General features: G+C 41.7%; 1 protein-coding gene across 2 annotated transcripts in view; it reads left to right on the top strand.

The window, feature by feature from the left end:
- The window catches only part of Ttc23 (tetratricopeptide repeat domain 23), a 90,617-nt gene extending 74,174 nt beyond the window's left edge, over window positions 1–16,443 (top strand). For both annotated transcript variants that reach the window (XM_047538922.1, XM_047538923.1), the window contains exons 9-11: window positions 1,323–1,472; window positions 13,926–14,008; window positions 14,847–16,443. In XM_047538922.1, the coding sequence (XP_047394878.1) occupies window positions 1,323–1,472; window positions 13,926–14,008; window positions 14,847–14,961 (348 nt within the window). In that variant the 3' untranslated portion in view covers window positions 14,962–16,443. The remainder of the gene's footprint in view (window positions 1–1,322; window positions 1,473–13,925; window positions 14,009–14,846) is intronic.
- The last annotated feature ends 373 nt before the right edge of the window (window positions 16,444–16,816 follow it).

Here is a 16,816-nt window from a genome sequence, read left to right as displayed (position 1 = left end):
TCTGGAGAAATTGTCAGGAAATATTGTTTTCTGACGAACTAACATTTTTTCTTCCAAGTTGACATAAATAAGTTGAATAAACCAAACAAAATGTCACATCATGTTGAAATGCTTACTTTTGGTTTCCTTAACTATTTTTTCCTGAGAATAGAAAATCCAGAGCATGATCTGGATGTTCTATTTAGTTTTCTCTTGTAATAAAGAACATCATAGAGGAAGAAGAGCATGGATCTGAAAGGTATTAAAATTACCAGCCAGATACAGAGCCTAGCTCCATCATTGATGAGCTGATGCTTGAGCAAATTTCTGCTGCCCTATGCTTCAGTTTCCCCCTCTGACAAATGAGGATTAAAATTGTAGTTGTGGGTTGGGGAGATAGCTCAGTTGGTAGAGTGCTTGCCTTGCAAGCACGAGGCCCTGGGTTCAATCCCCAGCACCGCAAAAAAAAAAAAAAAAAAAAAAAAAAAAAAAATTGTAGTTGTTTAAATAAGACAGAATTAAATGAGATCATACATACAAACTGTACAGTGCAATTCCTGAAACATAAGGACTCCATTAATACAGGTTAGCTTTTATTCTTACTACCCAGTGGAAGTGGACTTCAGTAATAGCTGAAGTGAGTTCCCTTCCCAAGGTGGCCTTCGTGCATGCTCTTTTCACACTTTAACCTTCTCCCTCCAAAAAGTTATTTTCTGTCTCCTATTTAAAACAGAGAAGAGTAACCCCAGTCCATGAGACCTCCAAGCCCATTCCTCTAAAAAATGAAAATCTACATCAGTTATATATTAGTCAGCTTGTCATCACTGTGAACAAAATTCCTGACATAAACAACTTAAAGGAGGAAAAGTTTATTTTGGCTCATGATTTCAGAGGTGTCAGTCTGTGGTTCGCTGGCTCCAGGTGAGGCAGAACATCATGGTGGAGAAAAGCTGTCAACTCATGGTGGCAAAGGAAGCAGAGAGAGACAACAAGCAAAGGGTCAGGGACAAGATATTATCCCCAAGGGCATGCCCCTAGAGACCTACTTCCTTCAACCATGCTCCACCTGCTTAAAGTTTCCACCTCCTTCCAGTGGTCCATTCAAATTATTAATCCATCAAGTGGATTAATGCCCGGAAAAGGTTAAAGCCTACATGATCCAATCACTTCTCCAAAACCTGACATCTGGACATTGCTGCACTGGGGGCCGAGTCTTTTAACACATGAGTTTTGAGGGACAATTCAGATCCAAACCATAACAGTTAAATAATTATCTTAAGAAACCACTGATCTTAATCAGTCTTTGAACTTTTTAACCAGACAGCTTTTTGTCCCTTTCTCAGAGAGCAGCCTCAATCCTGAGAGATTCCCTGGAAGCCAAAGTGGAAGTATTTGGCGATTTCAGCCCTGAGGTGGCAGAGACATACCGGCTCCTGGGTGGGGCAGACCTGGTGCAGGGGAACCACAGGGGGGCCCACAAGAAACTGAAGAAGGTAAAGTAGAAGCCAATACTAACTCAAAATGAGTCTCTCCCTTCCTCTCCCCTGTCAAGTTAAACTATGTAAGTGGTTTATTTAGGTAAGATATCAATATTTTTGCTGTAGACCTAAGATAACACTTGAGGTAAAAATTTCCTCTTAGACACATACATTTTTTAAATGAATTATCAATTATGTTTGACCCTGCAAATATTTTACAGGGTGTAATTTATCAAACCTTTGTTTTTATTGGACTCTTTCTGTATGTTCAGTTAATAGAGGAATTCTTATACTTTTCTCCTATTCTCCTTTTATTTTTACTTTGGAATTTTTTTCTGTGGTAATGTAAGGTATGTGTCTAATGTTATCATTTTTCCAGATGACAACCTCATTGTCCAGCATCGTTTCATTTATTAAAGAGCCCACCTATGCACCAGGGATTTAAGATAGCACATTCATCATATACTAAATTTTCACATATACTTGAGTCTATTCCCTGATTTGCACTCTAGTCAACTAATCTCTGTTTATTCATGTGCCAGTATCTCACATTTTCAGCTATAGAGATTTTATATAATGATTTAATGCGAAATAGAACTGGATAACCCTTGTGACTCTTTTTTTTTTTCCTAAAATATCAAGGTTTCTAGATATGTGCATGTTTATTTTTCTACATGATTTTTATATCACTGTATTTAGCTGCATAAAGAGTTTGCTGGCATTTTGATTAGATTATATATATAAATGAATTTTAAAAGAACCAACATTCTTATGATGGTGAGTCATCAACCCAAGAAGAAGGGATATCTTTCCATTTGTCCGTGTCAACTTTTATATCTTTTGGGTACATTTGAAAGTGTTTCTCCTATAGGGCTCTGCACATTTTTTATTAAATTTATTTCTAAAGTGTTTCATTATTATTATCATAAGTAGCAATTTATTCTATTATCTTTTGATTTGTTGTGATTATGAAGATCATTGGTTTCTCCACCTTCTTTTATTGCTTAAGTTAATTTGAGGATTGATTCAGATTGAGGTATACTCTTGCATTATCTGCAGATAGGCATAGTTTTACTTTGTTTTCAAATTCTCTGCCTCATATTGATTTCTCTTGTCTATTTGCATTGACTCGTGACTCCAGGGCAATAATGAATAGGAGTGGAAATAATAGGTATTTTTGCCTCGTTCCTGATCTTAGTGGAAATACCAATAATGATTCTTTACTTAATATATGGACTTAAGTTTATGTATTTTATCATGTTAAGGAAGTATACATCAATTTCTAGTTTCATGGGTGTTCTTTAAGTTAGAAATAAATTTTGAATTTTATCAAAGGCTTTTTCAGCATCAATGGAGATTATGAGATTATTCTTCATAACTCACTGAAATGGTGTGTTTTACTATGATATTGAGTTAACTTTGCATTCCTGGAATAAATCTCCCTTAGGTTTAATTATTTTCCTAACACAATATTGTCTGAGTCCTTTTTGTGCTGCTGTGACAGAGTACAGAGACTAATTTGTAAAGAATAGAAATGTATTTCTTATAGTTTTGGAGGGTGGGAAGTCCAAGATCAAGGGACTGACATCTGTTGAGTGTCTTCTTTCTGTGTCATTTCCTGGCAGAAGGCAGAGAGAAAGGGAGTGAGAGAAAAGAGAGTTGAACTCAGTCTTTTTTTTTTTCTTTTGGTAATATTGGAGATGGAACCCAAAGGAATTCTACCACTGAGGAACATTCCTAGCCCTATTTATGTATTTGTTTGTTTTGAGACAGTGTCTCCCTAAATTGCCTAGACTGGTCTAAATTGCAAGATTCTCCTGCCTTAGCCTCCTATATAACTGGGATTACAGGGCATGCCATGGTAGAGCTCAGTCTTTTATAATGGACCCTCTCCTATAATAATGAATACACTTCTAAGGCAACAACATTAATCCATTCACAAGGGGACAACCCTCATGACCCAATACCTCTCATTAGATCCCACTTCCCAACACCATTGCATTGGAAGTTAAGTTTCTAGTACATGCTTTTTAGGGGACACATTAAAACCATAGCAGATATTTTTTCTCTTCACTAATATTTATTCTAGGATTTTTGCACTAATATTTGTATGTGGTATCCATTTGATAAACAGTGTTACATTTACTTCCAAAAAATAATTTGGAAGTTACCTTTATTTTTCAAGCACTTAAAGAATTCATGCAACTTTGAAACCACGTGGTATTTGAAGGGTTAGACCTCCTGCGAAATCCTTTAAGCTTGGTTCTGTGGTTGTGGGACAATTCCTTTAAAATTTCTTCCACTTTTACACAAAAAAGTGATCTGTTGAAACTTTCTATCTCTAATGAAGTCATTTTGGAAAATTGTATTTTTCTAGGTAATTATCCATTTAACTTATACTTTCAGATTTATTTGCATAAAATTTGCTGAGTAATCTCATGAATTTTAAAAATTTCCACTTTTTAATAACTATTTCCCCAATGTTATTCCTTGGTTTTATTTTTTTTCCTCCTCTTTCCTTGGTTTGTCTGTTAATTTTTCCAAAAATAAGGATTTTAATTCCATAGATCAATTGTCTTCCTGTTCTCCATTTCATTAATTTATTATTTAAATCTTAATCATTTCTGTCCTTGTGCCTTATTTTATTTTGCTTTATTGAAGTTTTCCCCTTATCTTTATGAATTAAGAATTTAATTGTTTTCACTTTTATTGATCTGTTTGTAGCTATGAATTTTTTTCTTGTCACTGCTTTAAAAATATATCTCTTAAGTTTTGTTATGTTAAGTTTTCATTATACTAATTAGTTTTATAATGAGGAAATCCTGGTAATCTCTCAGTAACATAACTGGTTAAACCTAAAAAACTTACTTTTGTTCTGAGTAAGTTGTTCTATAAGTTAAGTCATTTTCTCTTCTAATTTTTCTGACTCTACTGCAAAAAATAACAGGATTGGTAACATGTGTGGTACCAAGGTACCAGTTTGTAATGAGATGATACATCTCTTTTATCAGTTTGTCAACAAATAATATTGAGTACCCTGTATGGACCAGTTGCTGAGCTAGCCAGACCTGAGGGAGGGGCCAGAGTTAGGGACCAAATCAGGTATGAAGGGGTATCTATTGACTTGTGGTTTCCAAAGAGGGTGGAGTAGCCAGATGAGCAGCAGACAGACCTGCAACCAAACCCTGGGAGGAACTGCCAGGAGGGCTCTAATGCACAGGACTCCTCCCTGCCTCTCTCTGCACATGCTCCTCCTCATCGGTCACAACACTATCTACCCGCAAGATGGAAATCATGGCTTCCAGCACTCCTGAGTGATACCTCTGTCCCTGTGCCTTTTTTTTTTTTTTTTTTTTTTTGCCTCAGCTTGAAAGACCTTAAGGGAAGACTGTGGGGTATGTCTTGAATCCAGTGCCCACCCTTAGATCAGTCAGCAAGGCCAGGAGAGTAGTAGACTATGAGAGCAGGATGCTTCCAAGGTAGCTAATGACTTAGAAGAGGTGGCATAAGAAATACAAAGTGAGAAAACCTGGGACAGGGTCACTAGAGCCCCTCCTTATTTAGGAAAGGGGAAATGCAAACAATAAAATAGGAGGAAGCAGTCCCTTCCTTTAAGAATGTCCCAGACCATGCTGGATGCAGTGGTGCATGCCCGTAATCCCAGCAACTTGGGAGGCTGAGGCAGGAGGATCCTGAGTACAAAACCACCTTCATCAAAAACGAGGTGCTAAGCAACTCAGTGAGACCCTGTCTCTAAATAAAATACAAAAAAGGGCTGGGGATATAGCTTAGTGGTGAATGCCCCTGAGTTCAATCCCCAGAATCCACCCACCCACAAAGTAAAGAATGTCCCAGACCAGTGAGGGAGTGATAGACTGTAAACTCCCAAGTATATTTTATGCAAAGTCCCATGCTACAAGTTCATACTGGGATCTATGGGAGACAAGGCTTTTAGGGAAAGCATATAGATAAGTAATCATGAAAGAGTAGAGACAAGTAGAACGAGTTCACTGACTGGGAAGTGGAATAGAAGAAGAAGGCTCCAGGGCAGAGAGTAAAATATGTTTAAGGAACTAAAAACAGTTGGGGTTAGGCTTGGGGACAGATCTCTGAGACTGTAACAAAGATGTGCACAGAAACCGGAGCAGGGCTACACAGGACTTCAAAGCAGTGGGTCTGGGCTGGTACTCTGCACCCCCCCATGGCTCCACCACAACCCCCCCGCAGGGCCCCACCCACGGCTGCCAGAGGCGGCTCATACATCATTCCCTGCAGCCCAGTTTATAGAGAAAGGGACTGAGGCTCCTGAAAGTTGTCAATTGTCCCCAGGGCAGTTTACTCTTAAATAAAATCCAGCTTTTTATAAGTCTTAAAGTTCCTGCATTGGGGTTACCTTGTGAATCATTCTCTGTGGAAATCTTTATGTTTGTCAGCTTCCTGGGGAAAGAGAGACTGAGATTCATTGCTTTGGACCATACTGTCACTCACAGGGCTGAAAATCAGCTCAGCTTCAAGAAACTCTTAGGTTGCTTCATCCGTAAAACCTGCAGTGGAAGTTGGAAACCTCTTTTTCCTTTCATTTGACCTCATTAACCATCAGTCCTGAAAACAGTGACTGACATCTTAAAGCTCCCTGGCCCTCTGCCAGAATCAGAGAGAAAAGCGTTGGAACTTGTATGCACGAATGTTGTCACGCTGTGGTACATGAGGTTCTCGTTTCCACTTCTCCACATGCACCCATCTGAGGACAGGGCTGGCTGCACCAGAACACCAGGGCACAGACAGGGACTTTAAACATGGCTTTGACATCTGCAGCTCACTGGAGTTTCTCAAATGTCATGTTTAGCGCTGTGCTCTGTGAACTAGCAGCTTTCTAAAGGGACCAGAGAATATTTCTCTTGTTTATGTAACAACAGATATATCGCCTGAGTTTTCAACTCAGTAGCAGGAAGCCACTGAATAGGGGTGTTTCCAGATGTACCCTCCTGTGCTGAATGGTCCAGGCAGAGGCCTGCAGGCATGGAAAACAGGAAGGCTGGAGAAATAAAGCAGACAGCACTATTCAATTACCGAAAAGGAAACCATATTATTGATCTGTCTTTTAAAGGCATCTGCCTGCAGGGGAAAATTGGAGAACTCTGTGGGCTCCAGATGGAAATTTCCACAGCAAAAGTTCACATAGAAACCTGGTTTGCTTCTCGAATAGGTATCCTAAATCATTTCCATCCCTGTGAAAGGCTGCAAAGAGAATTTCTTGAGGCTGTTTCCTAGGTCAGTAACATCTTGGGAACTTACTGGGCCTGAGTACCATGTGAAGTCAGGCTGGGGTCCAGCTTTGATCTGGCCTCCACAGCAGGTACTGTCCATGGCAGGGTTTGGTCCATTGCCTCTGTATTTTGCAATGTGAGCATTATACATGACCATAAAAGAGTAACATAATTTTATGTGACCTCTTTCTCTAAAAATCTTAAAGCCTGCTATAACAAATCTTTTGAAGAAAGGAGCTGGAACATGATTTGTATTCATAGATTGTAGACAAGAAAACCAATGCCAGACTGGTCTTTTGAGATCCTGGGTCAAGGCTGAAGAACAAGTTGTGTGGTCCTTACGGTGTCCAGTCATTCCTCCAACCAGCTACATACCTAGAGCCTTCTTAGAGACAGTCATATTTTATACACAATTCATAGCCCATGATTCCCTCAGTGGTCCACTTCATTTTACTTTCCCTTTTGCACATTTAGTGTTTTCCTTGTGGCCCTGGAGCCACAAGGAAATTCTGGAGCAGAGAACCACCAAGCCAGCCACCTCACCTTCATGTGTAGAACCTCATTTGTCCCTGACACTGATTCTTCTGATTGTCTTTGACTGATCCATTGTTGGGTGCAGCAGCCCATTGTGTTTAGAGAAGAAGCATGATAATGTTGATTTCATATAAAAAAAAATCCTGTCTTGGACTGAGAAATGCACTTAAAGGTTTGAAGATGTTTGTAAATCAGCTATATGAAAATGAGAACTGATACATAAAGGGATCAAGTCATTCATGCTTAACTCTCTGAAGGTAAAATGTGGAGTCTTCCTTCTCTGCTGTAGCCTGGTTGGAAGGAAGAATTCCAGGTCCCCTGGATACTGGTCATTCTGGTGTCATCTGCTGCAGGAAGGAGGAGCTCTCCTGAGGTCAGGACCCTGGCAGCCCAGACACAGTGCCCCGCCCCCTATTTTGCTGTCCTTTAGAAAGCCCAAATGGAGAGTGGACAAGGACTGTCCACAGATCCAGCTACATTTGCTCCTCAAATATCAGGACTCTTACTGGGGCTGAACAAGTGCACAGTGCCTTCAAATTCCACAGTTGGCATCATTGTCTGGAGGGACACAGAACCATGAGTCCTGGCCTGAAGCTATCTGGCAACTCATCAGAGCTTCACTAAATGACCGGAGAACAGGATTTTTTGGGTGATGGCCAGGCAACCAGACCTCCTCCTGCATAAAATGAGTGTAACCTTAAACAAGTTGAAAGAATGTTGGTCAAGAGTGGCTGATACAGATGGCATGAATTCCAGAAGGATCAACTGAGATTGATGAGCTCCACATCACCAGGGAAATGTGCCAAGAAAAAGCAGCACAAAGGACTTGTCTTAGGAAAGTCTCCTCCCCACCCTGCCTGCTCAAACAGGCCAGTCCAACCTTTAAACAGCACGCTGACACTCCACTTTCCAAATGAAGCCCTTCTTTCTGCATGGGTGCACAGCAGGATCTACCTCGATAGCATGTCCTGCTGGTGCACCTGTTTCCTAAATATTTTTTTTAATTTTTTTAGTTGTAGGTGAACACAATACCTTTATATTATTTATTTTTATGTGGAACTGAGGATCGAACCCAGTGCCTCATGGTTGTTAGGCATTCACTCTACCACTGAGCCACACTCGCAGCCCCTGTTTCCTAAACATGTGTTGCAATTGTCCTGGAGAAAGATGATGGTAACTTGCTTCAAGACAGTGGCCAAGGGGTGGAACAAATCATGGGGGAGTCAAGGTATGATGATAAGGACACAGACCCCACAGTCCTTGGCAACCTGGAGGTGAAGAGAGAGGAAATCACAAGGATGGTGTCCACACCCTCGGGCAGGCACCCAGGAGGTACTCAATGACAGCTTTCTCAGAGGGTCCACGCAGAGCCACTGTGCGGGCAGCTGTGCCTGGGCCTCTCTCTCCCTCATCTCCCACTTCTCTCCACAGCTGAGGGTCCCTCTCCCACCTTGCCTGCTTTTCTCACAGGAGACTCCCTACCCACGCATCAGTGTATCAGACCTCAGATCTTTGGTTAGTGACCTTCCAAGGAAGGGAGCTATGGGGTGGGCGTGTGTGTGAGAGACAGACACACAAAGTGTTTCCCCAGACACTTGGAATTCCTTCTCCCAGGGATCCCCATCACCACTACCTCCTCCCTCCCTGTGGTCTTCACCTGACTGACTCACCATCCTGCCATTCTCAACTCTAATGCCACCTCCTCACGGAGTCCCTTCCTGACCCAAGCGCCTTCTGCCACCCACTCACATCCCTTTTATTCTTTCCCTTGGCCTGTTAGTCCTTCTCCCCCTCCTCTTCTTCTTGTAGTTCTTATCACAAGTTGAGAAGTCATATTTATTTGCATATTTGTACATGTCGTTCCCTTCCATTGCACTAGAAGCCCTAATGCAAGGCACGCATCTGTTTATTACCTGCCACATCCTAATGTGGGTACAGGGTAGGTATATTGCAGGTGCTCAAAAATCAAAGCTGCCAGCAGGAGTGGATGTGGAGGATCGTGCCCTGGGCTGGGCCCCCCGCCCTGACTGCCTCCATAGTGGAGTGCTGTGATGAGCTGTGCTCCGCTTGACCCTTTCCACTCCCCTGAGTTCTCGGCTGCAGTCTGCCTTGCAACAATTTGTAAATGAAAGCCTATTTATATTTCTTCAAGCCTTTAACATTTCACACTTCCATGTTTGATGGTTTCCAAGTCTCTTTCTCTCTTAATAGTAGCCTTGGGAATTGACATGAAAACAGAAGCACAATTTGTGAATTGAGTTTCTCCTCCATGTAATAATCTGGCAATCAGATAATATGTGTAAAAAAAGAGTAGTGATTTCAGATCCTCAGCATTAGAGTAGTCCACACAACTACCCTGGCTCTTTTATTTTTTCCATGTAAATAAAATACAAGTAATAGTGTGACAAATTTGACTTGGGCCCTTACCAGAAATGAAAAAATTCGTCTTTCTCGATTTTCTCTTATGGAGTCATGTAGCCTTGTAATTTAGATGACTCTTTTTAGTCGTAGTCCTTGCTGTACTGCCTCTGTTAATAAACAGGATATGTTTCATCAGCACTTTCATTATCTGAAATTTCCTAATAGAAATCATGCTATGACTCTGGGACCTTGGACTGGAGGGTGAGAGAGGAAGGAAATATACTTCTGCAGAGGTCCTGCCTTGAAGACAGTCATGGCAGTCCATTTTCAGAGATCCCCCAAAACAGAAAACATACTTCCTTGTGAGTTTGGGTATTTAACTCTTGTGTTTTATTTCTACTACAGAGTGTAGTAGGTTAGCTAATCTCTGTGCCAGCTGCCCCTGAGCCACCCTCTGTCTACAGTGGGAGGGTATCAGCTTAGAAGCACAGAGGTAGGCCACAGCTAGGAGGACGGCAGTCCAATGGCTCTATCCCAGCTTCCAGGGCTCCTGAATTCCTTTTAAACCTAGCTTTCAAACCTCAGAGTCACATCAGAAATAATTCTTAGCCTGTAATCCCAGTGGCTCAGGACTGAGGCAGGAGGATTTTGAGTTTAAAAGCAACTCAATGAGACCCTGTCTCTAAATAAAACACAAAATAGGGCTGGGGATGTGTCTTGGTGGTCAAGTGCCCCAGAGCCCAATCCCCAGTACCCCCTGCATAAAAATAATAATAATAATTTTAAAAATTTGCATCAAATACTTACTCATCTCTTAACTTTTCAAATGACTCCTAAGAGAAACCAGCAAATAGTGACAGCACTCTTCATACTACTGAGCTTACTTGGAGTATGATTTTGAAGGTTTTCAACCCTGCACACACCATGGAGCTTCCTCACCAGAAGGTTCGATAACTTATGAATCTCTGCAGTCCAGGGCTCCAACCACATCTCAACTCAAAGCTCCATATAAGAATTTCCTCAGTTTATCTGCTTGTTCACTTATTTAATATTGGTTCATTTAGTAAATATTGCATCGACTTGTGTTCCAGGAACTGTGCCAGGCCCTGGAACACCAAGGTAAGCAGGACAAACGCAGCCCCTTGTGGGGACAGCTGACTGGCTAGTGTGAGAGGCAACATCCCCTGTTGTCTTCCACAGGAGATGGAAAAGCTCCCTGTTTGGCATTTAAGGAATAATAGAAACACAAGTGACGGCTTACAGCTCCCACATGCAAAGTCAGAAGAACAACAATATAAGGACTCCTTAAAATTTATCTGGATACCTTGAAACCAGCCTCAGCAACTTAGTGAGAAAGGGTAAGAGCTCAGTGGTAAAGCGCTCCCTGGGTTAAATCCCCAGTACCAAAAAAAAACCCACAACAGTTTCTGGTGGAAGTATGTATTTCTATTTAAAAGGGTATCTTGCTTCATGGTGGCCACTGAGTTCAACCTTTCCAGGCCTCACCCCTCAACTGTCCCTGATGTATTTTTCTGTGGTCACTCTTTTGACTTGCTAAAAGGTGGTTCTCAAAATGCCACCTGACAAGCAGCAGCCTGTTGAGAATCTGGTTGAGGAAGACAAAATCTCCTGTGTAAGGCTGGGGGTCATTGGAAGCTACGGGAGAGGCAACAGTGCTGTTGGCATCTCACTGTAGGGTTGACTTGCCCTTGCTGTCACCGTGCACAAACCCAAGGAGAGATGATGGATCATCAGCATTCCAGTCTCTTCTTTAGTACTTCTAAGATTTTCTCTGGGAAAAAGTTAATTTTAGCTTCACAAAGTTATTTTTGGAATTTTAAAAATAAAAAGCATAGAATTTTACCAAACTGATATCAATAAATATAAAATTTTATGTATGTCCAAATGAGGACATGGAGTTGAAAATGTTATTTTAAAAATCTCATTAAAATTGAAGGAAATTTAGAAAATATATAAAAGCATAATGGAAATTTGAATCCCCTTTTTAATGACTTTCTTTCTTTCCTTTTTCTGTGCATTTGTTTTCATCTTAAGTGACATATTATATAAATGTCTTTTTAAAAATTAATTAAAAACAAGAAAGGTATGTTGAAGAGCAGTTTGGTGAATGGGTGGATTTGTAGAAATCCTATTGATTACCTTCTCATTCTTCCTGGAAATTCAAGACTATTCACCAGACAGCAGCATCTCTTCCCTGGAGAGTGAGAGGCCAAGGAGAAGCTCAATCACTAAAACAGTAGGATGGAAATTCCTCCCATGTTTTGATTTTAGGGGCCATCTGTTAAGGCAGAGTGAGCTGAGACCTCAGACTCTCTCAATCATTATTGTCAGTAAAAGTCTAATGCCACGCTGAATGAATTAACACCAAGCCACATCAACTTCAGCTCCTCTTAAAATGGGCCGCATCGAAGGGACTCATAAATATGTAAACAGGGAACTTGGGGTGGGTAAAATTAGATCTCATCTCGTGCTTGCAACAAAGGAGGAAATGAAGTCTGTTCTGGCAGGAAGAGTGAGCCCTTGAGAGAGGGGCCTCTCACTGACTGCTTGCCTCTCTTGTCCCCTGTCCCTTTCTGAGCACCCCCTCCTCTGCCAGGCCTGTGTGAAGTAAGTCTTCCCGCCTCCAAGGTCAGAGGTACCAAGGCTTCCCACAACTATACCCCAAGCCGAGCAAGCACTGGAAGGGTTTTCAACCAGTGTCATGGCTGTCAAAAAACATGCCCCACCCCTCTCCTCAAAGCAGCAGAGCTTTCTGAAGGTTCCTGAAGGTCCAAGGTCACAATAGTCGATCCGTGGATTAAAGCAGCACTGGTTTAACCCATGGAACAAAGTAGCTCCTTGCCGAGACCAATCCAAGATCTCAGTGCAGATTTAGAAAGTCAGAGATTCATCGGAAGAGAGGGGCTGGGTCCCTTGCCTTTGCAGAGTTTGATTTATGTACTAAGTAAAATACTAGTTTTCTACTGCTTGGTGCTCTATACTTCAAGTAAGAAACAGTGAATGTTTTCTGTTATTAAAAAAAAAAATTCTGTCATATTCTTGTCTGATATTTCCTTCCTCCAAGATAACCACATTTCCAGATTCCAGGACCCCAAACATTCTCAGGTCCTTGAGATTAAAATAAACGTTCAGAGAGTCTTGATGTTTTCCATAGCTTATGAAGACAAAGCAGTTCGACTACTTGCATTTTCATGTTCTTGAAGACCCGAAAATGGTTGGCAGAACAAAATGAATCAAGTCTTCATGTTCTACATCCTCAAACTTCACACTTTTTTTTAAAAACTCAAGCTGTTAGCCATGTAGAAAACTTAATTCAATCTTTAAAAAAATTAAGAAATATTTCAGATATGAAAGTATGTGTAATATAACACCTGTGAACTCACTATTGGATGTAAAACTTAAACATGAAACATACAGTTGAAGTTTCCTATTAGCCCACCCTGAATAAGCACTATTTTGAATTTGATATAATTTCTATGCTTTTCTTATTTTATTGTGGTTTTGTTTTACATGTCTTAAAGCTTTATATCATATGCACTTATTTGGAATTTGCTTTTTCCTCTTAACTTTAGAATCTTGAGAATCATCTATGTGGGTGCATACACACACACACACACACATACACTCATATGCATAACAAACATTTGTATGATGTCATACATATGCATACAATCACTCTTTACTTATGCATTACTAAATATAGCTAAATTGTTTTACAAAGGGGTTGTACTAATTTTAACACCATCAATATATAAAATAGTTCTTTTTGCTTCCTATCTTTGACAAAGTTTGATATCATCAGAGTATAATTTTTGCAGTCTGATGGGTGAAGGGGCACTCATTGAAGTTTTTGTCTGTGTTTCTGGTTATGAGTGAGATTAAGCATGTTTCTTGGCCAGTTTTCAACTCTTCAGATAATCTGTTTGTATCTTTTGATCATTTTTCTATTGGGAAGATGTCGATGGTGGTGTTTCTCCTTGCTTTTTAGAAGTCTGTTATGTATTCTAAAAGCTAAACCTCTCTCGGTTATATGCATTGCAAATATCTTCCTTCGGTCTGTTTGCCTTTGTATTTTGCTTATGATGAATTTTGGTGCAAAGATATTTGACATTTCCATGTAGGTCAGACTGTGCCAAGGATTAACCCCCAGAAGGCACGAATTCCTTTGCAGTATGGATCTCAAAGTGAAACAGTCTTTCTCTCATCCAAGGGAGACTTTATTTTCCTGCAACGTGCTCTCGGGAACATTTCCATAACCTCATGATGTCTCCTTGGTGTTCTTCAGTGTCTTCAGATTCAGATGCTCTTATATGGATCACAAGACAAGAGGACCCTGGCCACCCAGCAGTCCGTGGACACTCTGTCCAAGTGAGTTGGCTTTCCCTTGCTCTTCTCTAAGTATCCTATTCCTTCACCATTCAGAATCCCAGAGAAGGCTGATTCTATAAGTTTCTGTGGAACGGTTTACTGGCTTCCCACAATTTGTATAGTTAAATGCAGGACCTGTTCCTTTGAAACTCAGTCGTAAAATATCTTCCTTGCCTAAATACTAGAAAAGAATTTGCTTTTAAATAAGTTCAGAAACACAAACTGGATTCCATCCTCCCACAGATTGGCCCCCTGCAGGTTAAGGCACCCACTGTGGCGCAGGGAGGCGTTCTGCTGGAGTTCTGCCCAGATTCTCTCAGCCCTTGGGGTACCTGTCAGGATAGGAGCCAGAGAGTCCCTGACCTCATCTTGAAGGCTTGCCCATCCGTTTGCAGACCCTGAGCAGAAGCCCAGCACTTTGCCAGAAGATCCCCCACTTCACATAGCCTATGCCAGCTGTGTCCAGTGCACCAGTAGACTGGGGTGGAACCCTGGACCAGCCAACAGGAGCATTGTCACCTTTTAGGGTGGGGCAGGTGAGCCAGCCTGGCCTCCTGTGCAACCTTGACACCCTTTCCTGCTCTTGTCCCACTCACTGAGCTAAAAGGATTGAGTGGCTCAGCTCAGCTAGGGTGGTGGCAAAGAATCAAGACAGAAGAAAAGTGTCTTGTGTTTGATGCTCTTGTGCCATGATTCTCTCACTCACACGCCCTCCTGAGACTCGTGAAATGTTTCTGGTCAGCTGCAAGGTTCCCATCACAGCAGCAAATAAACTGTGGAAGTGACCTTGCAGAGGTCTGAGGGGGCCACACTCACCCCACTCTTTCCTTGTTTACAGGGCCCCCGAGGTCACTGGAAAGTCAAGGAAGTCTCCAAAAGCCAGAGTGGCATTCTGCACCACTGTCCCTCAGCACACTGCACTGGGAAAGGCCAGGCCCAGCCTGGCAGACTGAGACCACCACCCCCACTTACACCAGAGAAAGCCTTGGGCAGTCCTGGGCACTGCCATTGAGGGGTGGTACAAACCTGTTCAACTAGAAGACGGAACTTACCCATGCACAGGTTCTCCAGGCCAACCGTTTGCTCCAACATGCAACAGTAATACTTAAACCTCTGTGGGTCACATTTTGACAGTGTATGCCCTTCAGGCCAGTCTGGCACTTGTGTATGTTGTCTTTTTGTCACCGCTTGTGGGTTTTCTTGCCAACAAGAATTTACCCATCAGTACCACTGTGGCCGAGAGATTTCTCTGCAGAAGTTCAGAACTTCCTTGTGCATGTAGCCCCTTGCACAGATCTGGAGTCAAATTCAGAACACAAGATTCTAGAAAAGGCCCTTTCTTATAGGAAGGTAATAGGGGTTGAGAATAGAATGCCAATAAAGGGAAACACAAAAGTACTGGTGTTGGTGTGTGTTTTTAAAATGAAGACTAGGGTGTAGCTCAGTGGTAGAGTGCTTATCTAACATGGTCAAAGCCCTGGGTTCCATGCCTCACACTGGAAGAAACAAATAAATGAATACTACCCAGCATTCCTCAGAGCCTGAAAAGGTGCACAGAGATGCTGTCCATTCTTGTTCTTGGTCATTCAGTGAATTTTGCTGAGCACCTAGTATGTATCAGGCCTGTGTTAAGAACTGTGATTTAATAGACAACACACATACAGTCCCACTCTTCGAGCTTGTGACCCAGTATGACACTAGTATCAAACATGATGATGGAATTAGTAAATGATAGCAGAGATTAGTAAATGTCCTCAGAGAACTGGGGACAATGGGGTGGGTGGAACATGGTCCTCACTTGGACATGAGTTCAGGGGAGACAGCTGTAAAAGGATCAGAAGAAAGGCGAGCAGGATGGAGGCCTGCACGGAGGGGCACTACCTCACCTCTTGCCCACAGCAATGAAATCTGCTGTCCATGGACCGAACCTATAAAACCATTAGTCAGAATGAACTTTTCCTCCTCTAAGTTGTTCTTGTCAGGTTTTCTGGTCCCAGTGATGAAAAAGTTGACTAAAACAAGCCCTAATTGATGGTAGTTGGAGAGGAGGCTTTCGGGAAATAATTAAGTCACTCGTTTATTTCCCTGGTGAATGGGATTGGTGTCCTTAGAAGAGAAGGGAGAGAGATGATCTCTCATCCCCACATGACGCCAACTAGAAAGTGGCTGCCTGCAGGCCAAGAAGCGAGCCCTCAGAAGAAAGTGAATCTGCAGGACCTAACCAGTGTCCGGAACCATGAAGTCAATGTTGTTCAAGTCACCCAGGCTGTAATACTCTGTCACGGCAGCACATTTAAAGAAATATGGATCATAATTTGGTTGTTCTTCATATCTGTTTTTCTTGGAGGGTGTCTTAGAATTATGAAAATAAACACATCTTTTAAATTTGGTGCCCCACCCCAAGCCTGGGAAAGAGTGCATTCAGGAATGTCTCATCAAATGTCACCTATCAATTAAATCTAACTTCTACAAGAGAGGAAGAATACAGCTATTTGTGTTTTTGTTTTTGTTGGTAGAAGGCTAAAAGTTTACAAACAGGTAAAGACATCTAGCTATTCCTTTGTCTCAAGCTACAGCAATTTTTTGAAGTACCTACAAAACAGTCATGACTAACCTTCTTGTTTGCACTTAAGGTAAGCAACTGTCCCACGACAGTTTGGTTTTAGCACAGAAAGCCCTCTGTCCCAGGAAACCCCTTGGTCCTGGGCACAACAGAGAGGATGGTCACATCCTGCTGGCACTTGTCTTCCAGGCTGTGATGACATTTTTACCACTAAGTGTCCAGGCTATACTTGAACGGTGGCTTAT

The sequence above is a fragment of the Sciurus carolinensis genome, chromosome 2 (assembly GCF_902686445.1).
Source record: "Sciurus carolinensis chromosome 2, mSciCar1.2, whole genome shotgun sequence".
Classification (NCBI taxonomy): Eukaryota; Metazoa; Chordata; class Mammalia; order Rodentia; family Sciuridae; genus Sciurus; species Sciurus carolinensis.
This window is presented reverse-complemented; position numbering and strand designations above follow the sequence as displayed.